Source organism: Neoarius graeffei, chromosome 13 (assembly GCF_027579695.1).
Source record: "Neoarius graeffei isolate fNeoGra1 chromosome 13, fNeoGra1.pri, whole genome shotgun sequence".
In the NCBI taxonomy this organism is placed as follows: domain Eukaryota; kingdom Metazoa; phylum Chordata; class Actinopteri; order Siluriformes; family Ariidae; genus Neoarius; species Neoarius graeffei.
In genome coordinates this window covers 63,927,206-63,943,438 of record NC_083581.1, presented here as the reverse complement: position 1 = coordinate 63,943,438, position 16,233 = coordinate 63,927,206, and the positions used below count along the sequence as shown (strand labels likewise).

The following is a 16,233-nucleotide window of genomic DNA, read 5'->3' as shown; positions in this document are numbered from 1 at the left end:
GGGCATGCAATAAGCTTAAAGGGGTGAAGGGAACAACCTCTGATTGCGCCCTCACTGGGGTAAAGAAGCACAAAGACCAGAGAGGGCTTGTGCCGTGGAGCTAGAAGTTTTACAGTTTAATCTAGTGGACACGCTCTTAAGCTCTTATGGACAAAGTAATAACGTCATAAGAAGATCAACACTGGGCTGTTACTGTAGGAAGACTAGAATAGCAACGAGGCCATGCAAGTGTCCCTGTGCTACTGTATATCAATGATGGTTTCATTCTCATCTACAGGACCCAATTAAAGTGGACGAGATGTCAGGGTGCCAGAAAGGGAGGGACATTTGGACACTTGTCAAAGTAAGTGGAAGAAAAGAACGGAACAATCCCCAAGGGATAAAAACACACATATTCGGAATGAACCGGAAGTCCAAATAAACCAGGGAGAGTGAATGAATGTGTGAAGTGAGCGAGTGAGCTAATGAACGAGTGAGTGAGAAAGCAAACTTATTGTGAGTGGAAGTGAGTGAATGATTTATATAACCAATATCAAGGTTCCTCAAGCAAAGCCAATCAAAAACAAGGCACTCCATCAAGAAAGTAATGGGGTCAAACATCTAATTATGAAAAGGCAGCAGTAGAAAACTGGTCACTGAAATCATAGGGAATTGGGAAATTGATCCAAGCTTGCAGAGCAAACAAGTGAGAATGAAGACAGATGGGCCATCCAATACACAGTAAAAGCAATATTACGATATTCTAGCCAGCAACAGTCCCAGTGTATTAAAGTCCTCTGAGGAAATCATTAACTTTTTGCCATTTATACAGGAAGTGATGCGAATTAAACATTAGGCCAGTGGAAAAGCCACTTTAACGGGCCTTGCCCTTAAATTGTATTGATGTTTGAGGCAGCCCAATCACATTATTGGACTTTCAGCACATCTCTATTAAAGGCCTTTGATTACACTTTAAAAAAAAGACAAATCCTGATGGATATGTCACTTCCTCTCTTGGCTGAGGACATATTTACTAGATATCAGGGTTAATCATTTCGCAAAGAAAACCGACATTGCTTAAATGTTCGAGGTATTCTCCACAAGAACGCTTTAGTGTAATTTAAAATAAATTAAGCTGCCAAATTCAAAACCAGGGATCAGTAGAGCCAGTACTCTGCTAATTACATTCTGAAAGAAACAAATATTATAAAGTAAGTGCTACTGAAAGGGAGAGCATTACAGATTGGGCATTTCACTAATGGAGCAGTTAAAAGGCAATTCTACACTAGCTGAAAAAAAAATGCCAGTTCAAAAATTATATAAACTAGTTTGAAGGGTTCACACAGGGTGAAAAAGACAAAATAATCATCAAAATAGCAGTTAAATGGGGCCTCATTCAGATTCACATCACAGTTAATCACATTCACTGCAGGTATATGGATATATTTGCTCTAATTGAGTTCTGCATGCTTTCCGTGGAGGTACAGTGTGGTGTCTTTGCCGAACACAATGCTCATCATGCATGCCGAGCATGCGGTCCTATAACTATAACTAATGCACCTGATGAGAAAGTAAACACCTGATTAACAGAAGTTCCCAGCAAATTAAAAAAAAAAAGAATACAACCCTGATTCCAAAAAAGTTGGGACAAAGTACGAATTGTAAATAAAAACGGAATGCAATAATTTACAAATCTCAAAAACTGATATTGTATTCACAATAGAACATAGACAACATATCAAATGTCGAAAGTGAGACATTTTGAAATTTCATGCCAAATATTGGCTCATTTGAAATTTCATGACAGCAACACATCTCAAAAAAGTTGGGACAGGGGCAATAAGAGGCTGGAAAAGTTAAAGGTACAAAAAAGGAACAGCTGGAGGACCAAATTGCAACTCATTAGGTCAATTGGCAATAGATCAGTAACATGACTGGGCATAAAAAGAGCATCTTGGAGTGGCAGCGGCTCTCAGAAGTAAAGATGGGAAGAGGATCACCAATCCCCCTAATTCTGCACCGACAAATAGTGGAGCAATATCAGAAAGGAGTTCGACAGTGTAAAATTGCAAAGAGTTTGAACATATCATCATCTACAGTGCATAATATCATCAAAAGATTCAGAGAATCTGGAAGAATCTCTGTGCGTAAGGGTCAAGGCCGGAAAATCATACTGGGTGCCCGTGATCTTCGGGCCCTTAGACGGCACTGCATCACATACAGGCATGCTTCTGTATTGGAAATCACAAAATGGGCTCAGGAATATTTCCAGAGAACATTATCTGTGAACACAATTCACCGTGCCATCCGCCGTTGCCAGCTAAAACTCTATAGTTCAAAGAAGAAGCCGTATCTAAACATGATCCAGAAACGCAGGCATCTTCTCTGGGCCAAGGCTCATTTAAAATGGACTGTGGCAAAGTGGAAAACTGTTCTGTGGTCAGACGAATCAAAATTTGAAGTTCTTTATGGAAATCAGGGACGCCGTGTCATTCGGACTAAAGAGGAGAAGGACGACCCAAGTTGTTATCAGCGCTCAGTTCAGAAGCCTGCATCTCTGATGGTATGGGGTTGCATTAGTGCGTGTGGCATGGGCAGCTTACACATCTGGAAAGACACCATCAATGCTGAAAGGTATATCCAGGTTCTAGAGCAACATATGCTCCCATCCAGACGACGTCTCTTTCAGGGAAGACCTTGCATTTTCCAACATGACAATGCCAAACCACATACTGCATCAATTACAGCATCATGGCTGCGTAGAAGAAGGGTCCGGGTACTGAACTGGCCAGCCTGCAGTCCAGATCTTTCACCCAAAGAAAACATTTGGCGCATCATAAAACGGAAGATACGACAAAAAAGACCTAAGACAGTTGAGCAACTAGAATCCTACATTAGACAAGAATGGGTTAACATTCCTATCCCTAAACTTGAGCAACTTGTCTCCTCAGTCCCCAGACGTTTACAGACTGTTGTAAAGAGAAAAGGGGATGTCTCACAGTGGTAAACATGGCCTTGTCCCAACTTTTTTGAGATGTGTTGTTGTCATGAAATTTAAAATCACCTAATTTTTCTCTTTAAATGATACATTTTCTCAGTTTAAACATTTGATATGTCATCTATGTTCTATTCTGAATAAAATATGGAATTTTGAAACTTCCACATCATTGCATTCCATTTTTACTTACAATTTGTACTTTGTCCCAACTTTTTTGGAATCGGGGTACAAAGCACAGATTTTAAACAGATGAGCCCTGTTTTTTCATTAATATACACTGATATGACGCTTAAAAAAAGTTTACATTTATGCTGGGAAAAATATCAGGTTAATAATTGAAATGTATTCACAACAGGGTTAGATTGGTTTGTATCTATCCCAGAATGCACCTTGGTTACTTACTCAGGGATCTCATTGGTCAGTTGGCTTGGGTGCAGAGAGAAGACAACAAGGAACATTCATATAAGACACAGACGAGACAGACAGACAAACAGGCAAGAAGACAAGCAGGAGGGCAGACAAAAGAGTATACATACAGACAGACAGAGAGGTCAACTCTATATAGTAATAATTTGAGAGAGGGTGGGCGTGGGGATTAGTTTAGTAGGCTGCTGATATTGCCTGTCACCAAAAAGAAAAAAAAAAAGAAATCTTTCTCCCTACTGATTTTTCCATCCATTATCTGTAGCCGCTTATCCTGTGCAGGGTCGCAGGCAAGCTGGAGCCTATCCCAGCTGACTATGGCCAAGAGGCGGGGTACACCCTGGACAAGTCGCCAGGTCATCACAGGGCTGACACATAGAGACAAACAACCATTCACACTCACACCTACAGTACAGTCAATTTAGAGCCACCAATTAACCTAACCTGCATGTCTTTGGACTATGGGGGAAACCGGAGCACTCGGAGGAAACCCACACAGACACGGGGAGAACACGCAAACTCCACACGGAAAGGCCCTTGTCAGCCGCTGGGCTCGAACCCAGGACCTTCTTGCTGTGAGGCGACAGTACTAACCACTACACCACCGTGCCGCCCTCCCTACTGATTTTTGATAAATACATTTAGAATAATTAAATATGGTAGAGACTATTTTCACTAGCTGGATTAATCAATTTGCATGCACAACATGATCTTTTCTGAATTATGAACACATAATGAGGCAGAAATGTTGACGAGAACCGCCATTATACCTTAATGATAGTACGACACTTCCAAACAACCAAACTTAATTTTTAAAAACATTGAGCAAAAATTTAGAAATTAGCTGGATTTGAATAATCTCATTCATGTACATTGCTACTAGAGAACAATGCTGTATTATTCTATCCACATTCACTGGATATGAGCAATCGCGCGCTCTGAGTGGTTACTCTACTACGAGGATATCAGCTCATATACCGTGAGTAGAGAAAAACAAAATGGCGGCGCATGCTGCTGAACCAACCGAGGATGAAATAAAAACTCTATTTGAAAACAAAACCCCAAAAAATACAAAAAAGCAATAAAATATGTAAGTATTTGATGGCAAGAACACATTTTTTTATTTATCCAAGAATTATCATCATCGCATTTTTCACAAGTTGCTACTGTCATTTCGCCGGTTTGTTTACATCTCATCTCATCTCATTATCTCTAGCCGCTTTATCCTTCTACAGGGTCGCAGGCAAGCTGGAGCCTATCCCAGCTGACTATGGGCGAAAGGCGGGGTACACCCTGGACAAGTCGCCAGGTCATCACAGGGCTGACACATAGACAACCATTCACACTCACATTCACACCTACGGTCAATTTAGAGTCACCAGTTAACCTAACCTGCATGTCTTTGGACTGTGGGGGAAACCGGAGCACCCGGAGGAAACCCACGCGGACACGGGGAGAACATGCAAACTCCGCACAGAAAGGCCCTCGCCGGCCCCGGGGCTCGAACCCAGGACCTTCTTGCTGTGAGGCGACAGCGCTAACCACTACACCACCGTGCCGCCCCGGTTTGTTTACATTCTAAGCAGAAATGATTTTGTCGGACGTTTTGTATAAAATTTTTATTTATCAAATTTGCAAGAAATAAAAATACTCTGTTTCTCAAAATCCAGTGAATGTGGATAGAATAAAACAGTTATTCCACTCAATCATGTCGTACATGGCTTATAGCCGACTGGGTGCTACGGGTCTGGCTGGCTATCAGCTCGTGTATGACTCGATTTCTTGGAACAACTGTTAAGTAGCTTCGTAGAAAAAATGGCAGCAACTTTATCAAGTGAAGATAAAGAAGAAAGCAACACCAAAAGTGGACATTCAATTCCTTATACAGTACATCCCTTGTCTGTATTGGTGTAACTAATTAAAATCTTGCTGACTAGCTTGATTATACCACATTATAACACAGGTTTGAATTCAGTTTTTAAACATTAGGTTAATTAGTGTTGATGAATTTTCTATAACCGCAGCTCTGATGATAGTGCCGCTTGCAACCAAATTCTACGATTTGCATTTGTTCCAATGACTATGCTTTCTCTCACGAGAAGGATTAATACTGATAGAAAGAGCCTCCAGGGTTAGCACTTTATAAAAGTCTGAGATAAAGCTGTTCTTTTAAGTTTGCCAGTGTAGGGAAAGTCTTCAGAGGAGTGAACTTTGAACTTTGCGTTTTATCAGTAACAAGAAGAACAGCATTTTAAAGAGGATGAGGAAAAAGGGAGAGGCGAATGATAATGAGGGAAAGCCTTTGTGCTGGGTCACATCGCACCACCCTTACAGTAATTACTTTCTTATAACAGCATGACCATGGTTTCGTTGAGCTTAATTACATTTACAAATACAGGACTCCACAAGCACACCGAAGCCTTGCGCAGTAGGCTGGCTTGTGAATTTATTTATCCGCCCCTGAACTCCAATTTAATAGAGCACAATATAACAGCCATTGGCTATTAGGACACGTCACAATGCACTTAGCTTTATCCCGTCTACTTATTACAAGCAAATTTATAACATTTTGTCATACACCTGAAGAGCCACAGGCATACGAGACTAACCCAGGATTCCTGGAACAAGGAATTAGCTCATGATTGAAGCTCAAGAAGAAGGCAATGAGAGAGAGAGAGAGAGAGAGAGAGAGAGAGAGAGAGAGAGAGAGGTGCTTTCTTGATAATAGAGATGTGAGGTTTTGAAGCTAATGGCGAAGGAGATTTTGTGCAATACATCAGTTTTGTGCAATACTCCACAGGACAGTACTCAGAGCATGTCGCTTCAGGCAGTACTGTAATTGGAACCAGCCAGCTAATTAGCGAGACCCCCTCAAAACCAGAGACAGGGTGCTAAAGACGGGGCGTTAGCCCAAACCAGGAGGGATCGAAACGATTTAACTTCTAATGAGGCTCGTGCAGAGAGAGGGTGCCATAACTTATTCAGAGCGCACAGGAGAACATGTTGGCGAGAACACTTCCTTACCTCTTGGTGACTCCGTTGTGATATTCGATGAACGTTCGGCCATCAAAAGCAATGGCCTCGGACTCCCCGGCTGCTTTCTCGTAGGTAGCTGGAGAAGATGAAAGGATGGTAAGGAATATATCGCTTCCTGTTAATTATGAGTGCAAGTGTGATGTATTGTAATTTTCATGCCTGTGCCGTTTAATTAATGTTACAGAAACAGCAAGGAGGCACTGCAAGGTTAATGAGGTTAGTTTTGAAGTTGTTTTAGTGTAGCTTGTGTTGAGAATACAAATTAAACTGGATGATGTAAAGTTTCTTTAATGAAAAAATAAACACAGTCAATGTCCTGTAGAGATCATAATATGTGATAAACACTTAATAGCGCATGTGTCAGGAGAATTCCACTTTGCCAAGTATGCGTGTGTGGGGGGGAGGGGGGTAGTGTAGATATACTGTACATCTTCATTCAGATGTTTCTTAGTGTTCATGGTAGTTGTAGTCAAGGTAGTAATTTACGTGAATTACGCTCACAACACGGTGTTTGCAATACTGAAAACATCTGCCATATGCCTAAGCATCTCCCAAGCATAGTCACATAAAATGAGTTGGAAATCATCCATCCATTATCTGTAGCCGCTTTATCCTGTACAGGGTCGCAGGCAAGCTGGAGCCTCTCCCAGCTGACTATGGGCGAGAGGCGGGGTGCACCCTGGACAAATCACCAGGTCATCGCAGGGCTGACACACAAACAACCGTTCACACTCACACCTACGGTCAATTTAGAGCCACCAATTAGCCTAACCTGCATGTCTTTGGACTGTGGGGGAAACCGGAGCACCCGGAGGAAACCCACACAGACACGGGGAGAACACGCAAACTCCGCACAGAAAGACCCCCGTTGGCCGCTGGGCTCAAACCCAGAACCTTCTTGCTGTGAGGCGACAGTGCTAACCACTACACCACCGTGCCATCCAAATTGGAAATCATATTTAATCTATTTGTCAGAGCATGTAATGATAACAAAGGAAAAGAGTTACCACAGAATTGCTGAGCCGATTTTGATCGGTCAGAAGCACGGGCGATTGCTCTAAGACAACGAGGGAGGCTCAGCCTCCTCTAAAAATGCCCTTATAACTTTAATGTGTGCGTGAGTTTCTCCCCCTCGTGACAGCGTGATGCAGCGCAGCCTCAGTGGGCTTCAATGGCATTTGGGAGCTCTGCGCTTTCAATCTCAAAATGCAAGACGATTATTGGACAAATACTGCGAAAATGCCCGCCTACGGACTCCCACGGACTCCCAGCCTCAGTGGACTTCAGTGGCATTTGGGAGCTCTGCGCTTTTCAATCTCAAAATGCAAGACGGTTATTGGACAAATACTGCGAAAACGCCCGCCCACGGACTCCGAGCCTCACATGGGAGGGACATGGCAGTTTCCGCGAGGAGACTGGTGATTGGTGAAAGCGGCCGGATATTTTCTTTGATTGACAGCTCGTTTCAACTATAGACAGGCAGCGGTACAGTGTTGCCAGATTGGGGGTTTCCCGCTCAGTTGAGCGGTTTTAAGTGTATATTGGCGGGTTTTGAACATATTTTGGGCTGGATAACGTCAGCAGTATCTGGCAACATCAGTTCAGTCCCATGTGGATTCGCAAGTGCTGTGGTGTATTGTAAGAGATCAGCTTACATTTCGATTTCATTCATTACATACGGTTTCTACCAGCTTTTTTAGTTTGTATATATTTTCATTGTAAATAAAGTGTAAATATAGTGTTGTCAAGTTTGCTATCTTAGTTCCAGAAATTTCGTTTATTTGAGTGGCTGAACTTGAACTTGAGGGGGCTAGTCAGCTAGCAAGAAAGCTGCGCACGGATGCCAAGCATTGCTGATTTAATTTTGGCGAAGCCATTTGCCAGTCTTCCTTTCGAGGAAAAAATTAAAATTAAAGAGCAGGCTAGACCAATGCCTCAAACTGACTTGGTGAAAAAGGTAGGGAATAATACTCGTTCCTTTCAGCTCTCCTGGTACGAGAAAGTGAATTGGCTAACAGCAAGTGGCCCACATCAACAACAGTAAATAGGCTACTTTAGTAATATGTCATGGATGGACCAAAAATATAGAATCTATTTAAAATGTTTATGCTGAGTATATTATATTGGAATATATATTTTTCTGGATATGAATTAAACACAGCAACAATTTGGAAAACATTTTTAAACAAAAACACAGCCGAGAACATTTCACACTACAGACCTGGATTAAAAGTGAAGGGTTATCAAAATTGTCAATAAAACATTTCTCATTCAAAATAAGTAAAACATAGGGAAAGTGTCATTGAATGAAATGTGTGGCACCCAGCTCTACTGCTGAGGTTCCTGACAAAGAGCTGCTTTCAATAATGATCAATTTTTAAACAACATGCCACAATTTTTAAATATAAAATGTGAAAATATACCCCCCCAACACCACCATCATGTATATTGGACAGTAGGCTAATGGGCCAAAAGAACCTGTTATTTCACAGTTTGTGACGCTGCCAACAATCAGCCAGATCAGAGGCAAGAGTATGGGCAAAATTGATGTGTTTTTTCTTTTAACCGACCAGCCTCCCCTGTTTGAAAGACTACCAGCCGCCACTGGTCAGAAGATACTGATTCATTTCCTATAACAGCATGGCTCTGACAGTAGTGCTGGTTTATATTATTCGCCAAAGGTGAGGTGAATATCAGTGATTGTTATACAAACAGGACACTTTTTCGATGGAATAAAAACATGTGTTCTATTCCCTTCTAGTGGGTTTCATTCATTTGCTTTGATAGCATGCAATATTGTTAGCATATTGCTTATCCTACGTGCATTATGTCATTCTACCCAATGGAGAATGAGCGTTGAATATGGTTTACAATATTGCATGGTTGTCAAGACAACATGACGTTGCACGTCGGAGCTGATGTGAATATCCAATGAGAAAGTTTTCTGCTGCGCATGCGCACAAGCATTTCTTTGTTCGCTGGGAAAGAGAAAGATACACTGAACACCCAAAAGGCTACCAAAGCTTCATTAGATATTCTTCACGCATATTTACAAGAGAAAAACATACCAACGGACATTGAAAAGCTGGAAAAGAGACACATCGGAGACGTAAACCTTCTGTGCTAGCGAGTGACTGTGACAATTTGTAAACAAACATGGCCACCAGGTTTACAGAAAATTTTGAGAGAATTTTGAAAGAGAAAGACGCATTGAACACCCAAAAGGAATGTACAACCCCGATTCCAAAAAAGTTGGGACAAAGTACAAATTGTAAATAAAAACGGAATGCAATGATGTGGAAGTTTCAAAATTCCATATTTTATTCAGAATAGAACATAGATGACATATCAAATGTTTAAACTGAGAAAATGTATCATTTAAAGAGAAAAATTAGGTGATTTTAAATTTCATGACAACACCACATCTCAAAAAAGTTGGGACAAGGCCATGTTTACCCCTGTGAGACATCCCCTTTTCTCTTTACAACAGTCTGTAAACGTCTGGGGACTGAGGAGACAAGTTGCTCAAGTTTAGGGATAGGAATGTTAGCCCATTCTTGTCTAATGTAGGATTCTAGTTGCTCAACTGTCTTAGGTCTTTTTTGTCATATCTTCCGTTTTATGATGCACCAAATGTTTTCTATGGGTGAAAGATCTGGACTGCAGGCTGGCCAGTTCAGTACCCGGACCCTTCTTCTACACAGCCATGATGCTGTAATTGATGCAGTATGTGGTTTGGCATTGTCATGTTGGAAAATGCAAGGTCTTCCCTGAAAGAGACGTCGTCTGGATGGGAGCATATGTTGCTCTAGAACCTGGATATACCTTTCAGCATTGATGGTGTCTTTCCAGATGTGTAATCTGCCCATGCCAAACGCACTAATGCAACCTGATACCATCAGAGATGCAGGCTTCTGAACTGAGCGCTGAGGACAACTTGGGTCGTCCTTCTCCTCTTTAGTCCGAATGACACGGCGTCCCTGATTTCCATAAAGAACTTCAAATTTTGATTTGTCTGACCACAGAACAGTTTTCCACTTTGCCACAGTCCATTTTAAATGAGCCTTGGCCCAGAGGAGACGTCTGCGCTTATGGATCATGTTTAGATACGGCTTCTTCTTTGAACTATAGAGTTTTAGCTGGCAACGGCGGATGGCACGGTGAATTGTGTTCACAGATAATGTTCTCTGGAAATATTCCTGAGCTCATTTTGTGATTTCCAATATAGAAGCATGCCTGTATGCGATGCAGTGCCGTCTAAGGGCCCGAAGATCACGGGCACCCAGTATGGTTTTCCGGCCTTGACCCTTACGCACAGAGATTCTTCCAGATTCTCTGAATCTTTTGATGATATTATGCACTGTAGATGATGATATGTTCAAACTCTTTGCAATTTTACACTGTTGAACTCCTTTCTGAGGCCAAGTTTACATTAGACCATATCTGTCTCGTTTTCTTCGTGGATGCACTGTCCGTTTACATTAAAACGCCTGGAAACGCCGGGAAACGGGAATCCGCCAGGGTCCACGTATTCAATCCAGATCGTGTCTGGTCCGGTGCTGTGTAAACATTGAGAATACGCGGATACGCTGTGCTGAGCTCTAGCTGGCGTCGTCATTGGACAACGTCACTGTGACATCCACCTTCCTGATTCGCTGGTGTTGGTCATGTGACGCGACTGCTGAAAAATGGCACGGACTTCCGCCTTGTATCACCTTTCATTAAAGAGTATAAAAGTATGAAAATACTGCAAATACTGATGCAAATACTGCCCATTGTGTAGTTATGATTGTCTTTAGGCTTGCCATCCTTCCACTTGCAAGTGGTAAGTGATATGCACTGGGATCACACACACAGCAGCTCAGTCCCGAATCACTGCTCGTGCGCTTCACTCGCGCGCTCTGTGAGCTGCGCAGGGCCGGAGTGCGCACCCTCCAGAGGGCACTCGCTGTTCAGGGTGGAGTGATTTGGAGCGCAGGATGCCTGCGGAGCCGAGCGTATCCGTGTATTGGTGTTGCTGTGTGCACGCGAATCGTGTATCGGTGTTGCTGTGTGCACGCTAATCGTTTTAAAAACGTTAATCTGATGATCCGCTGATACGGTCTAATGTAAACCCCACCTGATATTGCTCCACTATTTGTCAGCGCAGAATTAGGGGGATTGGTGATCCTCTTCCCATCTTTACTTCTGAGAGCCGCTGCCACTCCAAGATGCTCTTTTTATACCCAGTCATGTTAATGACCTATTGCCAATTGACCTAATGAGTTGCAATTTGGTCCTCCGGCTGTTCCTTTTTTGTACCTTTAACTTTTCCAGCCTCTTATTGCCCCTGTCCCAACTTTTTTGAGATGTGTTGCTGTCATGAAATTTCAAATGAGCCAATATTTGGCATGAAATTTCAAAATGTCTCACTTTCGACATTTGATATGTTGTCTATGTTCTATTGTGAATACAATATCAGTTTTTGAGATTTGTAAATTATTGCATTCCGTTTTTATTTACAATTTGTACTTTGTCCCAACTTTTTTGGAATCGGGGTTGTATAATAATAATATTGGCTGGCTTTTTGTCGTGGTATAACAGATTTATTCCATTCAGCTAGCATGATATTGAACTCATCTTTGACTCATTCAATATCATGCTAGCTGAATGGAATATATCTGATAGACCACTCAACGCCAACCAACATTATTTAAATAATAACTGATACGAAGTTGAGGTTATTGTTCACTGATATTCACTGAGCCTGAGGCAGATAATTGTTTTAGTCTAAAATACACCGGTGATTATTTAAAAAAAATCATATTAAAAATAATTTATTTCGAACTTTAAAAGCAGCATGCAAATGTAATAAAGGCACGGCACAGGGTTGTATCATTTATCTATGCCAAGTCACATGGAATACTTTGTTTTGAAATCGATAAAATAAATCACAACTACACCTTACCTTTGAATAGTTTTAGACCAAACTTCATAGCATCTTTAGTGCTTTTAGGAACAGCATTTTCTTTCATAACTTGTAATTCTTCCTCACTTACTGTGGCGAAATGATTGGCCACCATTTTGCTGAGTCGCTTGAGGTGATTATCAAGAAATAGTCTGAATCTCTCGGCCAATCAGCGTGCGCAATTTTCTATAATCACCTGCGTATTTATACTCAAAAGGATTACAGCATATGCTGTTATTTAAATAAAAATAAAATAATTTATATGGTGAACCTTTCTGTGAGATATTTATTAACACTTTATGGACGGAGTCTCGAGTGCCAGTGCTTTTAACAATCAGAGGTAGGGCTGTACCTTTAAGATTTCCTCCATAGTAAAGATGAAGGATGTTGTGCTTTCTCAGTAACAAACTGCATTTTTAAAACTGTTCTAGTGCAAGTGATAGCAGGAACTATCGTCTCTCTCTCTCTCTCTCATTATCTCTAGCCGCTTTATCCTTCTACAGGGTCGCAGGCAAGCTGGAGCCTATCCCAGCTGACTACGGGCGAAAGGCGGGGTACACCCTGGACAAGTCGCCAGGTCATCACAGGGCTGACACATAGACACAGACAACCATTCACACTCACATTCACACCTACGGTCAATTTAGAGTCACCAGTTAACCTAACCTGCATGTCTTTGGACTGTGGGGGAAACCGGAGCACCCGGAGGAAACCCACGCGGACACGGGGAGAACATGCAAACTCCGCACAGAAAGGCCCTCGCCGACCCCGGGGCTCGAACCCAGGACCTTCTTGCTGTGAGGCGACAGCGCTAACCACTACACCACCGTGCCGCCTATCGTCTCCAACATTAATCGTAATTATTAACGGATAGAAAGTATTATGTGTCATTCTTAAATAAAAATAGCAATTAGTACCAAAAAGCTATGACGTAAGAGATGGCAATAAAACACTTCATGACATGCTTTTGTAGGAAAATCATTAAATTTTGGGGTGGTGTGATGTGTTACCACGGTGATGTTAGGGCACAGCATGTCATGTCATGTTTTATTCTTTATGTAATAGAGCAACAAGATGAGAGGGCTTGAGAAGAAAGAAGCAAAGATTTCAAATGTCACCAATGTGTGTCATGTCTCACGCAAGCCTCTGAAATCAGATAAAACGCTCACAATAATTCCAGTTTTAAGATTAGCATCATGATTTACAGATATAATCGCTAGTCCCTAATGGATCTTCCAGGTGATTTAATGATCAAGAGTGAAAGTTGACATTTAGCTATTGGGAAGCAGGTGAGCAATTTTCTGGCAGCAATCTACAAGTCGAAAAAAAATTTCTATTTTTTTCCACTGATTAGCTATCTGTGCATTTCACACTACTAACAACAACCTGTACCACTTACAGTATAGGGATTCACAGCTTTTATAACAATCATTATTATTGATTTTATCTCAGTGCTATAATATTTTAATTTGGGCTTCATTACTTGCAAGTCCTCTCACAGTAGCTCTACTTGCTCAGAAAGCTAATTTACTGTCCTGCTTAAGCAAAGCTTATCTCTAGAAAAGCAGCGTGAATTCTATATTAGAAAGAGGATTTACAGAATTGGAGGATTGGGAGCGAGGTAAGAGTAGAGAATTGTACTTACTGTGCTGGCAGTGTGGTCCCGTGAAGCCGAATGGACACACACACTCGTAGTTCTCGAGCAGTGGATTGCACTCGCCGCCGTTCTCGCACACGTCTTTGGAACAAGGGTGGTGAGTGTACATGGACACGTCGCTGGAGTGAAGAGCGTTATCGGCCTTTAGGATTGGCGTGCCCATCAAAGTAATCTGAGGTCAAACAACACAGATCAAGGTTACAAAAAGCCCCAAAGCTGGACAATGATTAAGAAGGCTTTATTTGTTACATGTACACAAGCAGAGTGAAATTCCACCTCCACATTTAACCCATCTGAAGCAGTGAACACACGCATGAGCACACACACATATCCAGAGCAGTGAACAGCTATGCTACAGCACCCGGGGAGCAGCTGGGTGTTAGGTGCCTTGCTCAAGATACAGAGGGCGGGGAATGTACTGTTCATTCACTCAACTCCCCTCGCATTTTTCTTGCTGATCCCAGGAATTGAACCAGGGACCCTTTGGGCCCAAGGCTGCTTCTCTAACCTTCAGGCTGCTCCCATGATAATACAATGATAATCTTGGTAATATATATATATATATATATGTTATTTACCAGCTGGGAGGTCCGTATCGTGAAATACCGTGACTGAGGTCTTGAAAGTACTGACTGAGGCCCTCTGGGCTGAGGTCAGTACTTTCAAGACCTTGGTCATGGCATTTCACCATACGGACCGACCTTAAGCTGGTAAATAATATATTTATTTTTTTCTTTACCAAATTCTAACAGAAAACGAGAGCACCCGAAAGGGAAAACCGAGCCGAGCCGCCATTTTGAATCCTCATTCACAGCTGTAATGCAAATTGCTTCCTCCTCGGTATACAAGTGCACTTCCATGGCAGGAAAAAAACTACATTTTGCCGCCTATGTAGTCCCCTATTTATACAAAATTGAGTCATTCAGGATTCAGCCATGTTTTTGCTCGGTGTTAGCAAATTACAGGTTTTTAGTTTTCTCCTGAAATGTTTTCTTTTATTTCTTCTTCCTCAGGGTAGTAAAACTCACTTTTGCTGTGAACACTGTCGTTATCACTATCCATGCTGTAAAATTAATGCTATTCTCCTGAGAAATGCGAAAATAAATGTTGACAAAAATTGCTCCTATGTTTGTTGTTGTTGTGAACGAGCGAGTCGCCAGAGGTCCATAACCGGGGTCCGTAACCGGGGTCCATACTGTAGGATACAGACCTGCTCGCCAGCCAATCAGAGCGCAGGATTTGATGGAAACTGGACCGTGAAAAAAAATCAAAATTATTATACATACAGGACACGTTTTCGATGGAATAAAAACATGTGCTCTATTCCCTTCGAGCGGGTTTCATTCATTTAGTTTGATAGCATGCATATTGTTAGCATATCGCTTATCCTATGTGTATTATGTCACTCTACCCAATGGAGAATGAATATTGAATATGGTTTATGATATTGCATGGTTGTCAAGACAACATGACGTCACACGTCGGAGACGTAAAACTTCCGCGCTAGCGAACGAATGTGACAATTTGTAAACGAACATGGCCGCCAAGATTGCTTCGTTAAATACGGAAGATTTTGAGCGAATTTTGAAAGAGAAAGATGCACTGAACACCCGAAAGGAATGTATAATAATAATAATGGCTTTTTTTCATGGTATATCAGATATATTCCATTCAGCTAGCATGATATTGAACGAGTCGAAGACTCGTTCAATATCATGCTAGCTGAATGGAATATATCTGATCTACCACTCAATGCCAGCCAATATTATTTAAATAGTGAGTAAGACTGACAAAATGACCCATTACCTTCTGGATGGCTCCCTTAAATCCAGCTTTAATTGACGCTGCTCTGGCCAGTTTACGGAAATCTGGTGCTCCGCCCACATACAGGGATTCCTTCAGGTTGAGATCTGTGTGCTGGTTCTGTAGATTGAACAAAGCAGGATGAGAACATATAGTACTGATGCTATCACTACAGCACCTCTAAACCTCATGTATTTCTAATATGCCATGCTGTATTTTATTTTACATTTACACTAGCATGGCTGAATGGGCATCACAGCATCGACAGAATTAATTCAGCTCATACAGTATTTGGTCTTTAGCAAGCATGAAATTATGAGAAGCATAATTGATTTTAGTACAGCTCAATAGCAAATTATTCAGACTCTACATTTAAGAAGGAGAGGACAA

At 41.7% G+C, this 16,233-nt stretch overlaps 1 protein-coding gene across 1 annotated transcript in view; it reads right to left on the bottom strand.

The window, feature by feature from the left end:
* Nucleotides 1-16,233, bottom strand: part of agrn (agrin) — a 584,915-nt gene that overhangs the window by 24,824 nt on the left and 543,858 nt on the right. The window contains exons 31-33 of the mRNA XM_060938311.1: nt 15,847-15,963; nt 14,029-14,212; nt 6,425-6,512 (exon numbers count right to left, since the gene is read on the bottom strand). Of these exons, the coding sequence (XP_060794294.1) occupies nt 6,425-6,512; nt 14,029-14,212; nt 15,847-15,963 (389 nt within the window). The remainder of the gene's footprint in view (nt 1-6,424; nt 6,513-14,028; nt 14,213-15,846; nt 15,964-16,233) is intronic.